A 16,789-nucleotide genomic window follows, 5' to 3' on the forward strand; every position below is an offset into this window, starting at 1 on the left:
AATAATACATGTAATGAAAAAGGTTTCTTGTGAACTTTAATTTGGCTTGTAACTGTATACTCCACAAAGCTTGCAATCTAAACAAACAGACAATGCTCTCAAACATATATATATCTGACAATTAACTAGCATGTTTCTTAAACCCATCAGTAAATGGCACGAAGCAATGTCTCAGACTTTGTAGACAATTCTGGTCTGCTTTGGGGATTATTTCTGCCACAGAACATTTCTTGTCTATTTTGAGAACGATTCTCAGAAGTGTATGTCATGTTTCATTGAATGATTCTCACTTGCTACAATTTGTGGATGGAATGGCATAAAACGAATGAAAATGGAATAATTTAATATGATTTGTGAAGTGAATGATTGAGGATGGAATAATATGCTTTGTGGATGATTGAGGATGGTTCGATGGTAGCATGCGTTTAGTGGTATAGTGGTACATTTCAGGGTCTGTATAATCCTATACAAGATTGAGAATGGTTCGATGGTAGCATGCGTTTAGTGGTATAGTGGTACATTTCAGGGTCTGTATAATCCTATACAAGATTGAGGATGGTTCGATGGTAGCATGCGTTTAGTGGTATAGTGGTACATTTCAGGGTCTGTATATGGTGAATCCTATACATGATTTCAGTATCATTATACCTGAGCCTCCAGTTGCTGTAACACTTCATTAGCTGAGACCGGTGAAGTCTCTGGAGGATCTCCACCTCCCTCTGCTCCTAATGAATCCGCTCCTGTAATCCCTGGATTCTCCCCACCACAGTGATCATCTGCTTTATTAGTGAAAAATGTTTAAACATTGAAGACAAATTTTACATGTACATAGTATCTGTAAACAAACACAGGAACAAAATGTTGAGATGCACAGAACATGTATATTTGATATCTATCTATTTTGTATTGCTTGTAGGAGTTATGAGATTGATCACTGTTCGTTATCTTCACCTTGCATCAATTAACTAGGTTGTGTTGTGAACACTACGTTTTTTTTTTATTCAAGCTACAAGTCATATGTTGGTAGATCTGATCAATAATTACATAATCCTGACTTGACCTTGACCTGATGTTATGATCTTCACTTTTAAATTTACCAAATATGATCGAAGTCTATTGTATATAGTTCAAATGTTAAAACCGAGGTTTAATTAATTTGCCGGCAGACAGATTACAAGACAGACTGGTCAAAAACAGTTACATCCCACATTCTCTGAATAAAAAGTATCAAACTTGAATGGTTTATTGTGGCCCCACTTCTTGGTCTTGAGAAGAACTAAAATGAATTTCTGTATATACATAAATTTGAAACTCTAGCTACCATGGTCCTGTGAACAACTTGAATCTACACTACCTAGGGATACTCGCAATATTGTATAAACATGGAAATAGGGAGTGGAAATGTGGACGAATTTGATGTCCAACAAATAATCATCAAAATTTTCACTGGAAGAATTTTGCTACACCTCTAAGCACCTCTGAATAAATCATTTTAAAATTTCCTGACAGACATGGCAATGGTTTAATCACTGAACAAATGAATATTTTGCTTACTACATGTAAACCCAATCTTGGGAAAACTACAATAAACTGAATTTCTGGTTACCATAACAACCAGTGGACATGATGACAGCAATGTAAAGTTAAAACGATCTAATTAGCACATGTTAGGTAATGGTCGTTAAGTACTTCTTAACCTCGAGTGCTTTGATAAGCTGCTAATGTAACTTATTGAGTGAAAATTGAACAACGAATAAAACTGATAATATTGACGTAACTGACACATCTGTTTCAAGTACAATATTGACGACATGAAATGCCATTACAGAATGCGATGTACGTCACTGACTTTGTTCATAACGAGTCATCATCACTGGCCAAGGTTACTGGGTCACATAGTCTACCTCATTGGCATAGTGTAAAGGGAGACAATAGGCATGGCTTGCGACGATGATCTTCATCTTGTGTTATTTTTTAATTCAAAAATGTTTATATTCGCCAGTCAATCTGACAGGACAACTCACTATAAAGATATTAATATATGCATGTTCATATTTCATTTGTTTAATTACATCCATCACTTTTGGATATTCATATGATTTCATCAGAATGTCCACTTGCCAAATTTCTATTATGGAGAAATCATCCACCTATTAAATAGGCCATTACTTCCTGTTTGCAGTACTGCATCTTGCCTACGGATCAGTGTAAAACTGGAATTGTCCAAACAGGACCAATACCCCCACAGGGCACATTAGATGGTGGGAAATAGTGAATTTGTGCTCATTGAAGACATAATCCTTTTGACATGAAGAGAAATTCTATTTTCTTGAGAGCAATCAATGGAAATGTTAGACTATATATATTTTGCAATAAAGTGTTACCCAGAATATCTAAGATTGGATTCAAATCAAATAAATATAATTACATTTGTTGAACAGTTGTGTTATTTAAACAATAAAATGCATTCTTGGTTGGTTTATCAAGTGATAAAGGTATGCTATATACATACAGCATTGCAGAAAAAATTCATAACCCATATATAATTTTTTTATACAACACTACCTACCTTCATCACCCAATAAAACAACAAAGAAAGACATTTTATTGTTTATATTTTTTAGGTATGTCTTATATATATAAACTAGATTTAAGTATTCAGAAATATCATATTGTTGACCATTTCGTTACTTTAAATGGAACAGCCAATGCAACCTTTGACCTTGATGATATTTGGTAACGATTACATGGATAGTGGTAACTATACAACCAGATCAAACTAGTTTGCGCAATGTCTATGATGAAAGCAATATCATTTCCAAAAAGATATATAAGAGAAAAGATTCAATGAATGTGAATATAATGATGTTACATACTACATTTGTTAAACGTTTGAATGATATATAGTGCACGAGATGCGAGTACATTTAAGAATTGAACAGCACTTTTGAGCTGTTCATGGTCAATATGAACGGATTTGGATTGGAGGCATTTGAATTTGCCTCAAATCCAAATCCAAATGCGTTCATATTGACCATGAACTGCTCAAAAGTGCTGTTCAATTATTTACAAAATCACCATTTGTTTACATTGCTTCTATAAGTCAGGAAATATTTTGTTGCATAAAACGAACTCCTAGGATCCGCCTATGTCACAGTCGTATTGTGACGTACGTCAAAACATAGACATGACGTCACACTTCGTGTTACCCTGCCTTTTATCAACATTGCACGGTGCACTGTATTTTGGAGGTAGGAGACCGCAAGATTGGGATGATAATCCATGTAAGTTCACAATCTCAATCCGAGGTGTGACTTATTGCGAGATCTTTGTAATAACACATATGTTGTGTTTTTTTCAAATCATTACGCTCTCTGTCGCATGCTTTAAACTATAGTTTGTGATCATAGTCGATGTGAACGGATTGTGTCGCGTGCTGAAATTGGTTGGTTCATAGAGGAGAATGCGATTTGTAATATAAATATTAAATCATACCTTTGTTCTCTCTAGGATGTTGAATGTCTTGGATCACTAAAAATTACAAAGTATAATAAAACATTTAATTGATCTGAATTTTTAAATTCATTGAAGATACATGTACTAGTAGACAGCCCTCTTTCAAGTCAATATTGATTGATTGATTGATGTTTTCCAACACAATCAACAATTTTTCAGTTATCTGGTGGTGCACAGTTTTTTATTGGTGGAAGAGAGAACCCATATACAATGTACCTGGGAAGAGACCACCGACCTTCTGAAAGTAAACTGGGAAACTTTCTCACTTACCGGCGCGAGCAGGATTCGAACCCGCGCCGACAGAGGTGAGAGGCCGTGTGATTTTGAGCGCAATGCTCTAACCACTTGGCCACGGAGGCCCTATTAGTCAATATTGAGTGGAAAATTGTAAATTGAGTTCTATTGGCATTCCTTTCTTCTTCATGTACCAATGTTTAGCTCTTAATATATACAGGAAGACTGCAATGTTGGTATTCTTTTCCCCTTTTATATTTACATAAGTATGTGATGTTTCACATCTAACTACCTGATATACAAGTATAATCTGATATAAGTATGCCATTTTGCCTCTGTGGATTTAATTTAGCTTCTTCCAATTGAAAGACTCTGATATTTCATAATGTTACAGAGGATTTTTTAGGGACAATGAATTGATTTTACCTTACCCAGATAGCCTGAAGAAAATTTACATTAAGCCAGCGAATCTTACAGCAATAAAGATCATGTAGGGGTTGTGAAATTGGATGCCTTTCATCTAAGAACCGCAACAACTAATCATCAGGCCATGTTTTTGTTAAGGTCTTACCAACTTCCTAGTATCAATTGCAATGAAGCTAAAAAAAAAAAAAAAAAGAATTCGTAGAATATTATCCTTGTATGAGGAGACTGTATTAAATCAATTCCATTTCATCAGGCTTGTCCATTACAGTAAATCAAGTCATGTATAAAACTCTGAATTTCATTTCTATCATACTGTCTCTAATCTAGCGGAAGATGATTTCACTAAAGTTGTGGGTTAAAGTTAATTTTATCCTAATACGTCTACTTATCGAGTCTTGGACTGAAAAATCTATAGCTCCCTAAAATTCCAGATAATTCTAACCAGCAGGACAAAGGACCTACTAGAAAGTTCCAGTTACTTAACTGTGCTGCCTCTGTGAGGTACTTTATTATAAAAGACAGAGGGACATATCAATTTACTATTTATATCCCTATCTGCCATTTTCTGCAAATTTTAATTTTGCCATTTTTAGGTTTCTGAACTATCCAATATATTCAAAGCAGTTTAGTTTTTTGTCGTTGTTGATATGCTGAGGTTTTTTGTTGTTGATATGCTGAGGTTTTTTGTTGTTGTTGATATGCTGGGGTTTTTTGTTGTTGATATGCTGAGGTTTTTTGTTGTTGTTGATATGCTGAGCTTTTTTGTTGTTGTTGATATGCTGAGCTTTTTTGTTGTTGTTGATATGCTGAGGTTTGTTCTAAAAATTGCACTACAATGATTCAGTATGGAGCATTGTAAGATTGCATGATGTAACAGCGACAATTGACAGCCGAGAAAAAGAGGTGGTTTATGATAAACAGGAGAAGCCTCTTGTATGATGCATGATGAAGAATTTGTTTGAGATCTACATAAAATACTGCATCCCTCAAGCTGTCCCCTTCTCCCTGATTCAATCATCTAGGTAAAATCTATAAGATATAATAGTACTGCGCCTCTACTGGTCATCAGATTATACTACTGCATGAACTGATGGGGGCATCTCTCTCTCTGTCTCTCTCTCTCTCTCTCTCTCTCTCTCGTGATTGTCATTGTGTCTTTCTAACAGTAGATAATAATTTCTCACATGCTCAATGCGAGATTGATTATTACCCATGTGGAGATACATGTATAAACCATGTGAAATTTTTCTGTTTTGTACTGCTATTGTTCATTATGGCATCATAAAATATCTATGATTTACGCAATATGATGAAAAAATTGCATTGTTTTCTTCACATTTTGATTTGATAGAGCTTTCTGGAGGAGATCGAGCCTAGAGTTTTTCAGTTTACACTGAAAATATAAACCACTTTTGCATAAGTGCACTTTCTGTCTATAATCAGTGTTTGCATTCAAGTTCAAATTATGGAGTTTGGATATTGGTAATTTTTGATTTTCTCAGAGTTACTGAATTAATGTACTAAACTGTGGATACCATGCAGGAAAAATAATCATTAATAATAAACTCGTGTGGGATTGGGAAATTCCACCTCAATTAATGCCAAGATTAACAGTCTAGGACAAGGGGTTTTCCCAAGTCCTGGGATCGTCACAAACCATGGGTTAGTGTTTCATTCTATTTCACAAACACTGAATGAAACGATAACCCATGGTTTGCAACGATGAAGTCTTGGAAACTGTAAATTTTGTCCCCTTCCTGGAATTTCACTGATCCCACACCCGTAATCAGATTCTGTCTGTGTGTACTAGATATCAGACACGGTTAGAATTTCACACTACACAGGCTAAGTACTTTATACAAGACTTCTGTGAGTACCAATGGATTTACAATAACAATCCCAATATTGAGAAAACACATTCTTGCAGTTTAAAGTTTCTTTTGGAAAAATAAAATGAGAAAGATCTCAAGCCTTTTCACAAGCATCCAAAGCAGTGTTTCAGGTAAACAAGATTGCTACATGAAGCCATATGTCCCCCACCGCCGCAAAAAAAGTTAAAGCACAAAAGTCCCATAACTCCTGTAAAATTTGTCGAATCAAAATGACAGCACAATATGATCAACTACATATGGTGACTAACAATCCTACAAAGTTTCAACGAAATCCGTTGAGCGGTTCCTGAGGAGTTGCGTCCACAAAGTGCAAAACTATAGTGTAGCATGTACAAATTCAACAAAGTCCCATAACTCCTGTAAAATTTGTTGAATCAAAATGACGGTGTAATATGATCAACTACACGTGGTGACTAACAATCTTACAAAATATGAACAAAATTCGTTGAGCGGTTTCTGAGGAGTTGTGTCCACAAAGTGAAGTGGACGGACGGACGGACATCGGTATTTCTATGTCCCCTTCCGCGTTGCGGTGGGGGAAAAAATGGACTCCTCGAATGTATGTATAAACAAGAATACCAGTAAATTTTTTGATGGATGTTCCCCGAAATACATCTAACAGTAACCGATGAACTACTTCAAAAGGAATGTGACTCGCACAATGATCAATAACTTGAAATATTGTTGAAATGAATGCGAAGGTTTTTTCCTATAAAAGATACATGTTGAGTAATTAACGTTAAATTGACCTTTACAAAATGATCTTGAGTGACCTTTGTCTGAAAGCCATTTTCCTATTCTTGTTTGTGTGATTTATGATCAATACCTGTTCAAGAAATTTTTGTACAAGCTTTTTTCCTCATATTAGGTATACATTCCAAGCGACCTTGGCCTTTCCAAAATGATCTTGGTCCAAAAATCCCTGTCTCATGGAATATTTGTGATAAATTCTGATTCTGATGAGAGGTTTGGAGATATGAGCTCAGATGTACGAACAGAAGGACATGACGGCGACTATATATGCTCTCCCGAAATTTTTTGGGAGCACAACAATGTTGTTTCAACGAACACAATAAACATTTCAGTAGATATTGGACAGGTTTAGGAATGCACACTGATCAACATTTGTCATGAGAGGGTGTGGTGGTTGCTCACTTGGACATGTCAATTTCTTTCAGGCACTCCGGTTATCTTCCACACCAACAACCCCCTCAAATGCCAACAACTGAGCAGATCGCATTAGAATAAGATCCTACGTTCTTCTGGGTTTATCCAGGTTTTACAGGATGCGTTAAGCCTTATAAAGATTTATTGACCTGAACACGTAAACATGTGTATGCATTTAACAATTATGTAACCCCTGATGGTGATTCTGCATTGATCTGCACATCGATTGAGAGTCAACATTCACATTGTAAAAGTCGAGTCATTTATCTGATACATTTATTTAATAGTCTCCATAAAAATTGTGCAACTCCAATTACTTAGCTTAGATTTATAGATACATTAAGAAGTGGCGGACTGTTTATTTACGTCAGTGCGTGTGAACTATAATGGCTGGAACATAGGTACACCCCTCTTATTGTGTTTATACAATCAGCTGGACAAGAAAGTTCAAGTTCCCAAGCAGTATAGAAAATTGGAGTGTCCGCTGAACTTCAGATCCCATTTTAAAAACTACTATACATGTATATAGTTTCTGATAATATAAGTTTCCGAATGAAATAAGATGCATGCTTCATGTCTCATGCTACTCCTGAAAGGGAAATTTATTTCCTACGTTTCACTTTCACTCTCAGGGTTTCAATGAACAGATGTGTTTTGCTAGTCTTCGAGTTTGGGTGGTTGTATGACAACTGGTAATTAATCATCCTTCAGGCAATTTATATATATATATATATATATATATATATATATATATATATATATATATATGAATGAAACGAGCATTTGTATACCTGTATGAAAAAAACAATTTTGCATTTCATTGTGTGGAAGAGTTCAACACAGGAAAACAATTATTGGGCAACTTTAAAAATTGTGTATCAATATGTTCCATGTTTTATCTCTGCTCACGTGATTCATTATTTTTCGCAAAAACCATGTATAAATTATTTGATTTCATGGAATATGGCCAAATTTATATTGTTTGGTATGTTGAATCAAATCGAAAAACCTACATGTTAATTAAGTTAGATATTTATTTATTTTTAGAATTTAAATCTATAGTAAGACAAAACAGTTACAGGAATGAAATATTACATTAATGGATCCTCAGACACAATGTCCCCCTTAAGCAACAGTTTGTCTGAATTAAGGTCCAACAAATCATGTGTTGCCCTCATTCCCAGTCAATACCTATATGATATTGACTTTCATTGGTGTTTTAAGTTCAAGGAGCACATAGACATCCTAGCTTTCACTAAAAAAATGTATGTGCTAAAAAAAATAAATGAACCTCCATTAAATGACACTTAAAAAGCCTGCATGACTTGAAATGGATAAACTATATTGATTGATTGAATCTTGTTTAACGTCCCTCTCGAGAATGTTTCACTCATATGGAGACGTCACCAATCAGTAAAAGGCTTCAAATTTAGGCCTATGTTTGGTGCTTATGGCGCATTGAGCAGTGAAGGTTCTTTAGCGTGCCACATCTACTGTGACACGGGACATCTGTTTTTAAGATCATCTCCGAGGACCCGTGACATTCACACCTGATGCCGAGCGTTTGGCGATGGAACTGTCACTACCTGTTTTAATGACTTAGGTCTGTTGCGGCTGGGATTCGAACCAGACCTTCCGCATGCGGGGCGAACGTTCTACCAGTAGACAACTGCGGCGGTAAATTGGTATAATCAACATTATGCAGGCAAAGCAATTTTAAAAAACAACTATTTGAATTTATTTACCTGAAACATTTGTGAATTGTTCAGCCAATTCATCAATTTTTCTCATATCCTTATCATTCTTTATCTTTTCTCTGAAATGGCAAGTAAAACAATGTCATACTGCAACAATAAAATTATCTACATGTAAAACAATGTCATACTGCAACAATAAAATGATCTACATGTAAAACAATGTAATACTGCAAGAATAAATTTATCTACATGTAAAAGAAGACAACCATCAGCTCTGTTATGTTGCAAGTATTACATAGACAATGTGAAACACCAATTATCTTAGGTAGCTCACTGCACTATAAGGCAATTATACTCTATATGACACCACGTATGTTACAAGATGGCGATTTATAAATGTTTTTTGAAACTATTTGTATCAATCAATTTGTTTGTCCGTTATCGTAGCTAAGTGGTTAAAGCATTGGGCTGGTGAACTGCAGATCTCGAGTTCAAATCCCCTAGAGTCTTTCACTCATGTATATGTGTTGAGATAAAAAAATTGAAAATAATATTTTTATCCTAATTTGTATATTTTTTGCCTTTTTGGCATATATACTTATTGTATATCATCATATCTTTTATAATTAAATTAATACTGATTTGAGAAACTATTTCTGGGTGTAGTGAGCCACATACTTAAGATTTTAATTGACTTAGACCAGAATATAGTCCAAGTCACTTGTGAAGATGACCATGCAGTCTACAGCATACACGTATAAAGAACACCAATTCTACGGGAGTCATAAATATACGTAATTCTGCACACTTTTAGTACCATATTTTACATTAAACTGACAATGATGCATCTCCCGATATCAACAATAAATGTCAATTCATTGTAATTGGAAAATGGGGTTAGTCGTGAAACATTATTGTGGAGTACATATAGGCATCTTCAACTAAACCACATGTGCACATGGGATTCTCCATAATATTATGTCGGTATAAATCTTAATTGAATATGCAGTTTTCCTAAGTTTTGAGTTAATGATATTCTCACAATGCTTCCCAAATGTAAAATAACAAGTCGGTTCAAAATTAGTACGAGGAGCAATTGAGAATGTCTAATACTTTTCATGTGCAGAATTCGCAACTTTAGTTGACAAATTCCGGCCAAATATAATCATGTGATAAATCTTCATCAAAATGTTTGTATTGAACATAAATGGATTGTGCATATAGCTAAACACATTTTAAATTGCATTGATTAGAAAATAGCTTTTCAACATTGAACACATTCTTTTAATACCAGTTAAGCAAAAACAGAAAAAACTCAACCACTTATGAAAATAAATGAGGTAATTTACCTATTAAATTACCCCATTCACTAATTCAGACTATCATATTGTATGGGCTTTAAATATAGCCTTCATCATTCAAGTGACCTATGAATTATTCGAGAGCAATTTCAAGACCATGGATTTCCAAATTGTTTAAACAAGAAAACAACTTTTAACTGCACCAATTATGCACTTCCTAATACTGATGTTGAAATAAAACTATTCCATTAAAACACCTATCATCAGCCTGCATGTCCTAGCTTAATGACTATGAAACATTAATGCATGTTATCTGTTACAACAGGCTATGTACAATTTTCATTTCATTTGTTCATTTCCTTTTCAATAGCAACAGAAATGCACTACCAAGATTGCTAATTGATTTCCTGTGTATGGGGATCAAACATTTTGTACACAAACAAGAAATATTAACTTGGTATTCCTCGGATTGATTGATTCTTACATCTATCCTCCATTTGCCACTGGTCTTCATACAGAATGAATACTTAGTGGGATTATACATCTTAGTTTGGACTAACTGATTGCTGAGAAACGTTCGAGAGTATACAATAGTTTCCTTAATCTTCTCCAAACTATCATGAACACTGATTTAATGAGATTACAATGAAAAGTCAGATTTATAGCATTCATGATTTCCACTTGTATGGCATATATGTAATGGCTGGAATGATTTTAAAAGTTGGTATATATACATGTATACAAGGGTCTTAAAAAATACAAACAATGCAGTTCTCTGTTATATGATTTTTAATAAATTCAAGATCAACATCATAACATATATTTAAAAAAAACCATTTATTTCACCGATGTGTGAAGTTTTGTTCTATTTCATCAAATGGTACTCATTTGTACTTGACTTTAAAATCGGGACATTTTGTCTCCTCAGAGCACTCGCAACAACAGAAAAAAAAAATTGTACTGACAAACACATAATGTCACAATGATGTATTTCACAGTTTCTCAAACTATTCCACTCTGCATTTCGCACAGTCTGCGGCGCCTTATCCTCCCATTAAAAACATCTCTATACCTCATGACATCTAGTCTGCTGATAATTACTCGAGTATAGTACAAGTTAATTCTTCAGTGTTTTTAATTTTTTACTGCGAAACTCTGCTTTCACCACAGTAGGAAAAACTTTGAAATCCTTTGTAGCTCTGTCAGGACTGTATGGTGCGTGACTTTCACGATCCAAACCCGACAAATCCAATTCAAGCACAGTGGCATGAGCTTGGTGGACAGGAGCATTGTTTTAATGGGGAGAAAAATCTTCTATCTGCTCGTCAGGTCATTTCTTCCAAGTTTACACATTGGATCACTTAATTGTTAAAACAGTGTGACCGGTCAACAAGGGATGCTTACTCCTCCTAGGCACCTGATCCCACCTCTGGTGTGTCCAGGGGTCCGTGTTTGCCCAACTCTCTTTTTGGTATTGCTTATAGGAGTTATGAGATTGATCACTGTTCGTTATCTTCACCTTTCATGCATATCCCTCTGATGTTGTTCAATTTCTTCCTTTCTGGCTTTAAACATTCCTGATCCTTTGCTGCCTAAATGCCTAGATGTAAATTGGATTGGACTGACTGTTAACATTCCTGATCCTTTGCTGCCTAAATGCCTAGATGTAAATTGGATTGGACTGACTGTTAACATTCCTGATCCTTTGCTGTCTACATGCCTAGATGTCATTCCTGATCCTTTGCTGCCTACATGCCTAGATGAAAATTGGATTGGACTGACTGTTAACATTCCTGATCCTTTGCTGCCTACATGCCTTGATGAAAATTGGATTGGACTGACTGTTAACATTCCTGATCTTTTGCTGCCTACATGCCTAGATGAAAATTGGATTGGACTGACTGTATATCATGACACTTGCCCTTGCTTGTTCCTTCCTTCCGTTCTCAAGATCTTCCAACTTCTCTCTGATGTCTTCCTGTAATTCAGCCACAGCACATCTCTCTTCCTCTTCTGATGCTCTAACTCTTATTACCAGTGTCTTAATTCTCGCCTCAAGGTGGTGATCTCTTTCTGCAGTCAATTCTTGTCCAGTGCTCCTCTGGGATGTTGCGCTAAATCTGTCCACACTCATTATGTACATTATCATCATAATGCCTTCAACCTTCTTAACGATTCCTCCTACCATTGAAGCATTATGAATGATATCTACATCAACCTTCTCTCATTCCACCCTGTTGCTTCTATCATCATAATGCCTTCAATCTTCTTAACGATTCCTCCTACCATTGAAGCATTATGAATGATATCTACATCAACCTTCTCTCATTCCACCCTGTTGCTTCTAGGTGGCCACTTGATGTGAGTTTTTTGGTTCTGCCTGCTGCACTCTGGTCTCCAATGTTCGCTGCACTTCTGATGTTACCAACTCTCTATAGCTATCCCCATCTTTGACTGTTCACCATGGTAACTGTGGTCAATGTGGTTAGAATCCTGAACCACCAACTCCTCCGTCTCACCAGATTGCTCTGGGCATTGCATCTGTCACTGAATTGGTGCACATCCCATCTTTCCTATGGGTATCTTCAGCCTGCATTCATTCCTTAAGGTTTTTTCATAACTACATATACTCCCTACATTACTCTCAGTCCTTGGTCCATCCAGCGTTATATATGTTTAATTCTTTTTCAGTTTTACAAACAAATTCAAAGTTTTGGAGGTTGACTTAGGTCAAAGTCATCTTCCCTTAACAAGACAAGTATATCACATCCTATAATTAGACATTCTTTTTTAAATGGGAAACAACCTTTCATGTTTTCAAAAAAAAGAAGGTGGAAATTAAGACCTCTAATTGTTCAAAAACCAATTAGGATTAATTGCCAAAAACAATTAGGATAGATCATCATTTTTAGAATGTTATAAATCTTTTTTTGGTTGAGACATTCCAGACCTCTGTAAGAACATAATACTAAAGTCATGATCAGAATTGAAAAAATTAATGAAACTTTTATGAGAGGGGTTCAAATCAAATTAGTATATATATATATATATATAGTGTTTCCAGCGAATCAATTCAATACCAAATGGAAAAAGATTTCATCCTCAGATAATGTGTTATATGAAATATTAAACACAAGCTTATATTTCTGCAATTTCATTGTTTGCTGAGAAAGCATCGAAAGCAGAAACATGTCATTATAAGCTAAAAAATACATCACAGATTTATTTACCCAGACAAAGTCCTCACTTTCCACATGAAATAAAACGATATCGTGCGATTCCCTACAACCATCAATCTGCACAAGGTGCGTATTATGGCAGTCTCTTACATTAGCAAGCACCGAAGTGAGAAAGACCGATGAAGTCTATATAACCTAGAGGGATTCAGAGAATATTGGATTCTGAAATCAAAAATTACAAACATGTCTCCAAAACAAATAAGAGAAGCTGTAATAATAATTTGCAACGAATAAGAAATCACAGTAGATACAAATGAGACTTTGGGCCCTAGCTGAAGCCTCATGTCACAGCGGAGATGTAAAAAAAATCAAAACCAATAGACTGATTACTGCTTGATTGAATCTTTAATAAATGTTTAACCCGCAGGTACACGTGTAATCGATGTCAAGGCTCTACAGACTGACTAAAGTGTCGGCATGTATAAGGTGTTTGTACTGAAAAATATTATTTAAACTTTTATTTATTTTAAGGAGGTATGCTACACCAGAGAAATTTGATACAGATGAAAAGTGGAGGATATATGTTCAACAATATTTTGAAATTGAAAACTTTCAAATTTACATTATTTAGTCAAAAATGCAGATTTAGTAGAAAGCAATCTGAAAAAAATTCAAAATCCCTGCTGGACTTGAACCAGCGATCTTCAGTTCAGCAGTCAATGTGCTAACCTACAGAGTTACTCGATCAGCTAGATGAATATTTTTAAATGATCGCGAGTTGTCAAATATTGCTGATATTTATATTTTCATCCATGTTTTAAAAGGAAGTCAGCCATCATGACGATGTAGAGTACCTCCTTAATTAGAGAAGGGGCTGATGAAAGTGACTGTACACAGTGTTTGTACTGAAAAATATAAACTTTTATATATTTTAATTACACGAGGGGCTCTACAGACTGACTAAAGCAAATGTAAATGGTGTTTGTACTTTTATCTATAAGGTATTTTAATTCGATGAGGATTACATTGAACAGTGATCAATCTCATAACTCCTACAAGCAATACAAAATACATAGTTGGGGAAACACGGACTCCTGGACACACCAGAGGTGGGATCAGGTGCCTAGGAGGAGTATAAGCATCCCCTGTTGACCGGTCACACCCGCCGTGAGCCCTATATCCTGATCAGGTAAACAGAGACTCTGAGTTATCCCTGGTCTGTTACTGTCTGCTTAACTCTGAGTTGCTTCACTCTCATTAATTTCTTCCTTTTGATTAAGAAATAAAGTACAGAACATTCAGTTTGCACAAATTTCTTGACTGATGAATATTTATTAATCCTTATTTACCAACATGATGCACCTAGAACAGTTTTTTAACCAATGTGTGAAAACAGTTTGAGTGATTAATACAGAGTGCCTCTACTTACATTAAATAACTAGTACTTATTGTAATGGGGACCGTTCCAAATGTTCCCCAAACATTCCCCGGGGCCATTTAGAAAGTGGTGTCATTTGTTTCAGTACAAGTGGTTTTGAACATTGCAAACTGTGAAGTATGTGAATATATAACTATTTTAACGTTCACTCCATTTCATGCTAGTACAAATCAGTTATAGAGATCTGAGAATTTTGTGCACGTGATCGTATGTGCATGCACGTGCTGATAAGTAATTTGACCATCTCGATACATTGCAAGTCTTACTATATGAGTATAAAAGAAGTTTCACAACAGTTCAATGAAAAACGAGAAATGAACAGCAACTCAAAACTACAAAGACCCAAATCAATGTACGTGCATACTGGAAGTGACGTACACTCATATACAAAATATGTTTAAGATGGACTATTGCTAATCTATAACCCCTGCAAGTTTCAAGTGTATATCTATACTCGTTCCGGAGATATCAGGAAAACAAAGTCTGAATTTGTCCACACCATATCTAACGACCGGAAGTGAATTTTACAAAAATATTTGACGTTACTCTAGACATTTATAGTGACTATGATATATGTAAAACTCAACTCATTAACTTGTTTCATGACCGAGATTTATGGCACTGAAAAATGAGAGAATGAATAGTCTTTCTTTGATATAACCGGAAGTTGGAGATTCAACTTCTGGTGGGGTCAACATTTTTTGAGAATTAGAAAGAGACCTAGTAAACCGATATAGGTTTCAATTTGAAAGAATAAAGTTTGAAATTTATGATTCATTTAATCACTTCCGGTGATGACCAGAAGTGACGGCGACAAAATATATTACGTGCATGCACCATAGAAAAGAGATCTATCATCCCTGAAAGTTTCATTCGATTATCTTTCGTCGTTTTCAAGTTTACCCCCGGACAAAGTTGCTTTCAAAAACCGGAAAATCGGACGTATCTCACGAACGGAAGTCATGGTTTTTACAAAATTGAATTTGCACTATGTCAGGAAGCTTTTATGTAAATGTAACCTTTTCTGGCCAGTGATTTTTTATCAGAAGATTTTTAATGATTTTCCTTATATGTTTTTATGTAAAATTTTGATCTCCTATTGTGGCCCCATCCTAACCCCAGGGGTCATGAGTTTAACGAACTTGAATCTGCACTATGTCAGGAAGCTTTCATGTAAATCTCAGCTTTTTTGGCTCAGTGGTTGTTGAGAAGAAGATTTTTCAAGATTTCCCCTTTATATTTGTTAGTAAAACTTTGATCCCCTATTGTCACCTCATCTTACTCCCAGAGGCCATGGTTTTAACAAACTTGAATCTGCACTATGTCAGAAAGCTTTCAAGTAAATTTCCACTTTCCTGGCTTGTAGTTTTTGAGAAGAATGTTTTTAAAGATTTTCCCTATATATATTTGTATGTAAATATTTGATCCCCTAATGTGGCCCCATCATACCCCTAGGGGTCATGATTTTGACAAACTTGAATCTGCACTATGTCAGGAATCTTTCATGTAAATTCCAGCATTTCTTGCCCAGTGGTTCTTGAGAAGAAGATTTTTAAATGACCCCACCATATTTTTGCATTTTTGTGATTATCTCCCCTTTGAAGGCGGCATGCCCCTTCATTTGAACAAACTTGAATCCCCTTGAAAGCCCTTCACCCAAGGATGCTTTTGGCCAAGTTTGATTATAATTGACCCAGTGGTTCTGGAGAAGAAATTGAAAATGTAAAAATTAAGTTTACAGACGAACAGATGATTGACAACAGCTAGGTGATCAGAAAAGTTGACTTGAGGTTTCAGCTCAGGTGAGCTAAAAACTGATCACATGCAGAACAAGTTCTTGTGTATCAAATCAGTTGAGAGACAATTAAACACCATATGTAGGTGATAATGGAATATTTCTACATAAATATGGGAAGTTGATGATGGAGAAGCTGAAGTC

The 16,789-nt window shown here is 35.4% G+C and overlaps 1 protein-coding gene across 6 annotated transcripts in view; it reads right to left on the reverse strand.

Moving 5' to 3' along the window:
* The window catches only part of LOC125656617 (histone deacetylase 6-like), a 122,020-nt gene that overhangs the window by 13,164 nt on the left and 92,067 nt on the right, over window positions 1–16,789 (reverse strand). For 5 of the 6 annotated variants that reach the window (XM_056143685.1, XM_056143686.1, XM_056143682.1 and 2 more), the window contains 3 exons: window positions 8,981–9,051; window positions 3,496–3,531; window positions 649–779 (listed from right to left, as the gene is read on the reverse strand). In XM_056143685.1, coding sequence (XP_055999660.1) covers window positions 649–779; window positions 3,496–3,531; window positions 8,981–9,051 — 238 coding nt within the window. The remainder of the gene's footprint in view (window positions 1–648; window positions 780–3,495; window positions 3,532–8,980; window positions 9,052–16,789) is intronic. The other variant, XM_056143684.1, reaches the window with a different exon arrangement.

This window comes from Ostrea edulis, chromosome 7 (genome assembly GCF_947568905.1).
Source record: "Ostrea edulis chromosome 7, xbOstEdul1.1, whole genome shotgun sequence".
Lineage (NCBI taxonomy): Eukaryota > Metazoa > Mollusca > Bivalvia > Ostreida > Ostreidae > Ostrea > Ostrea edulis.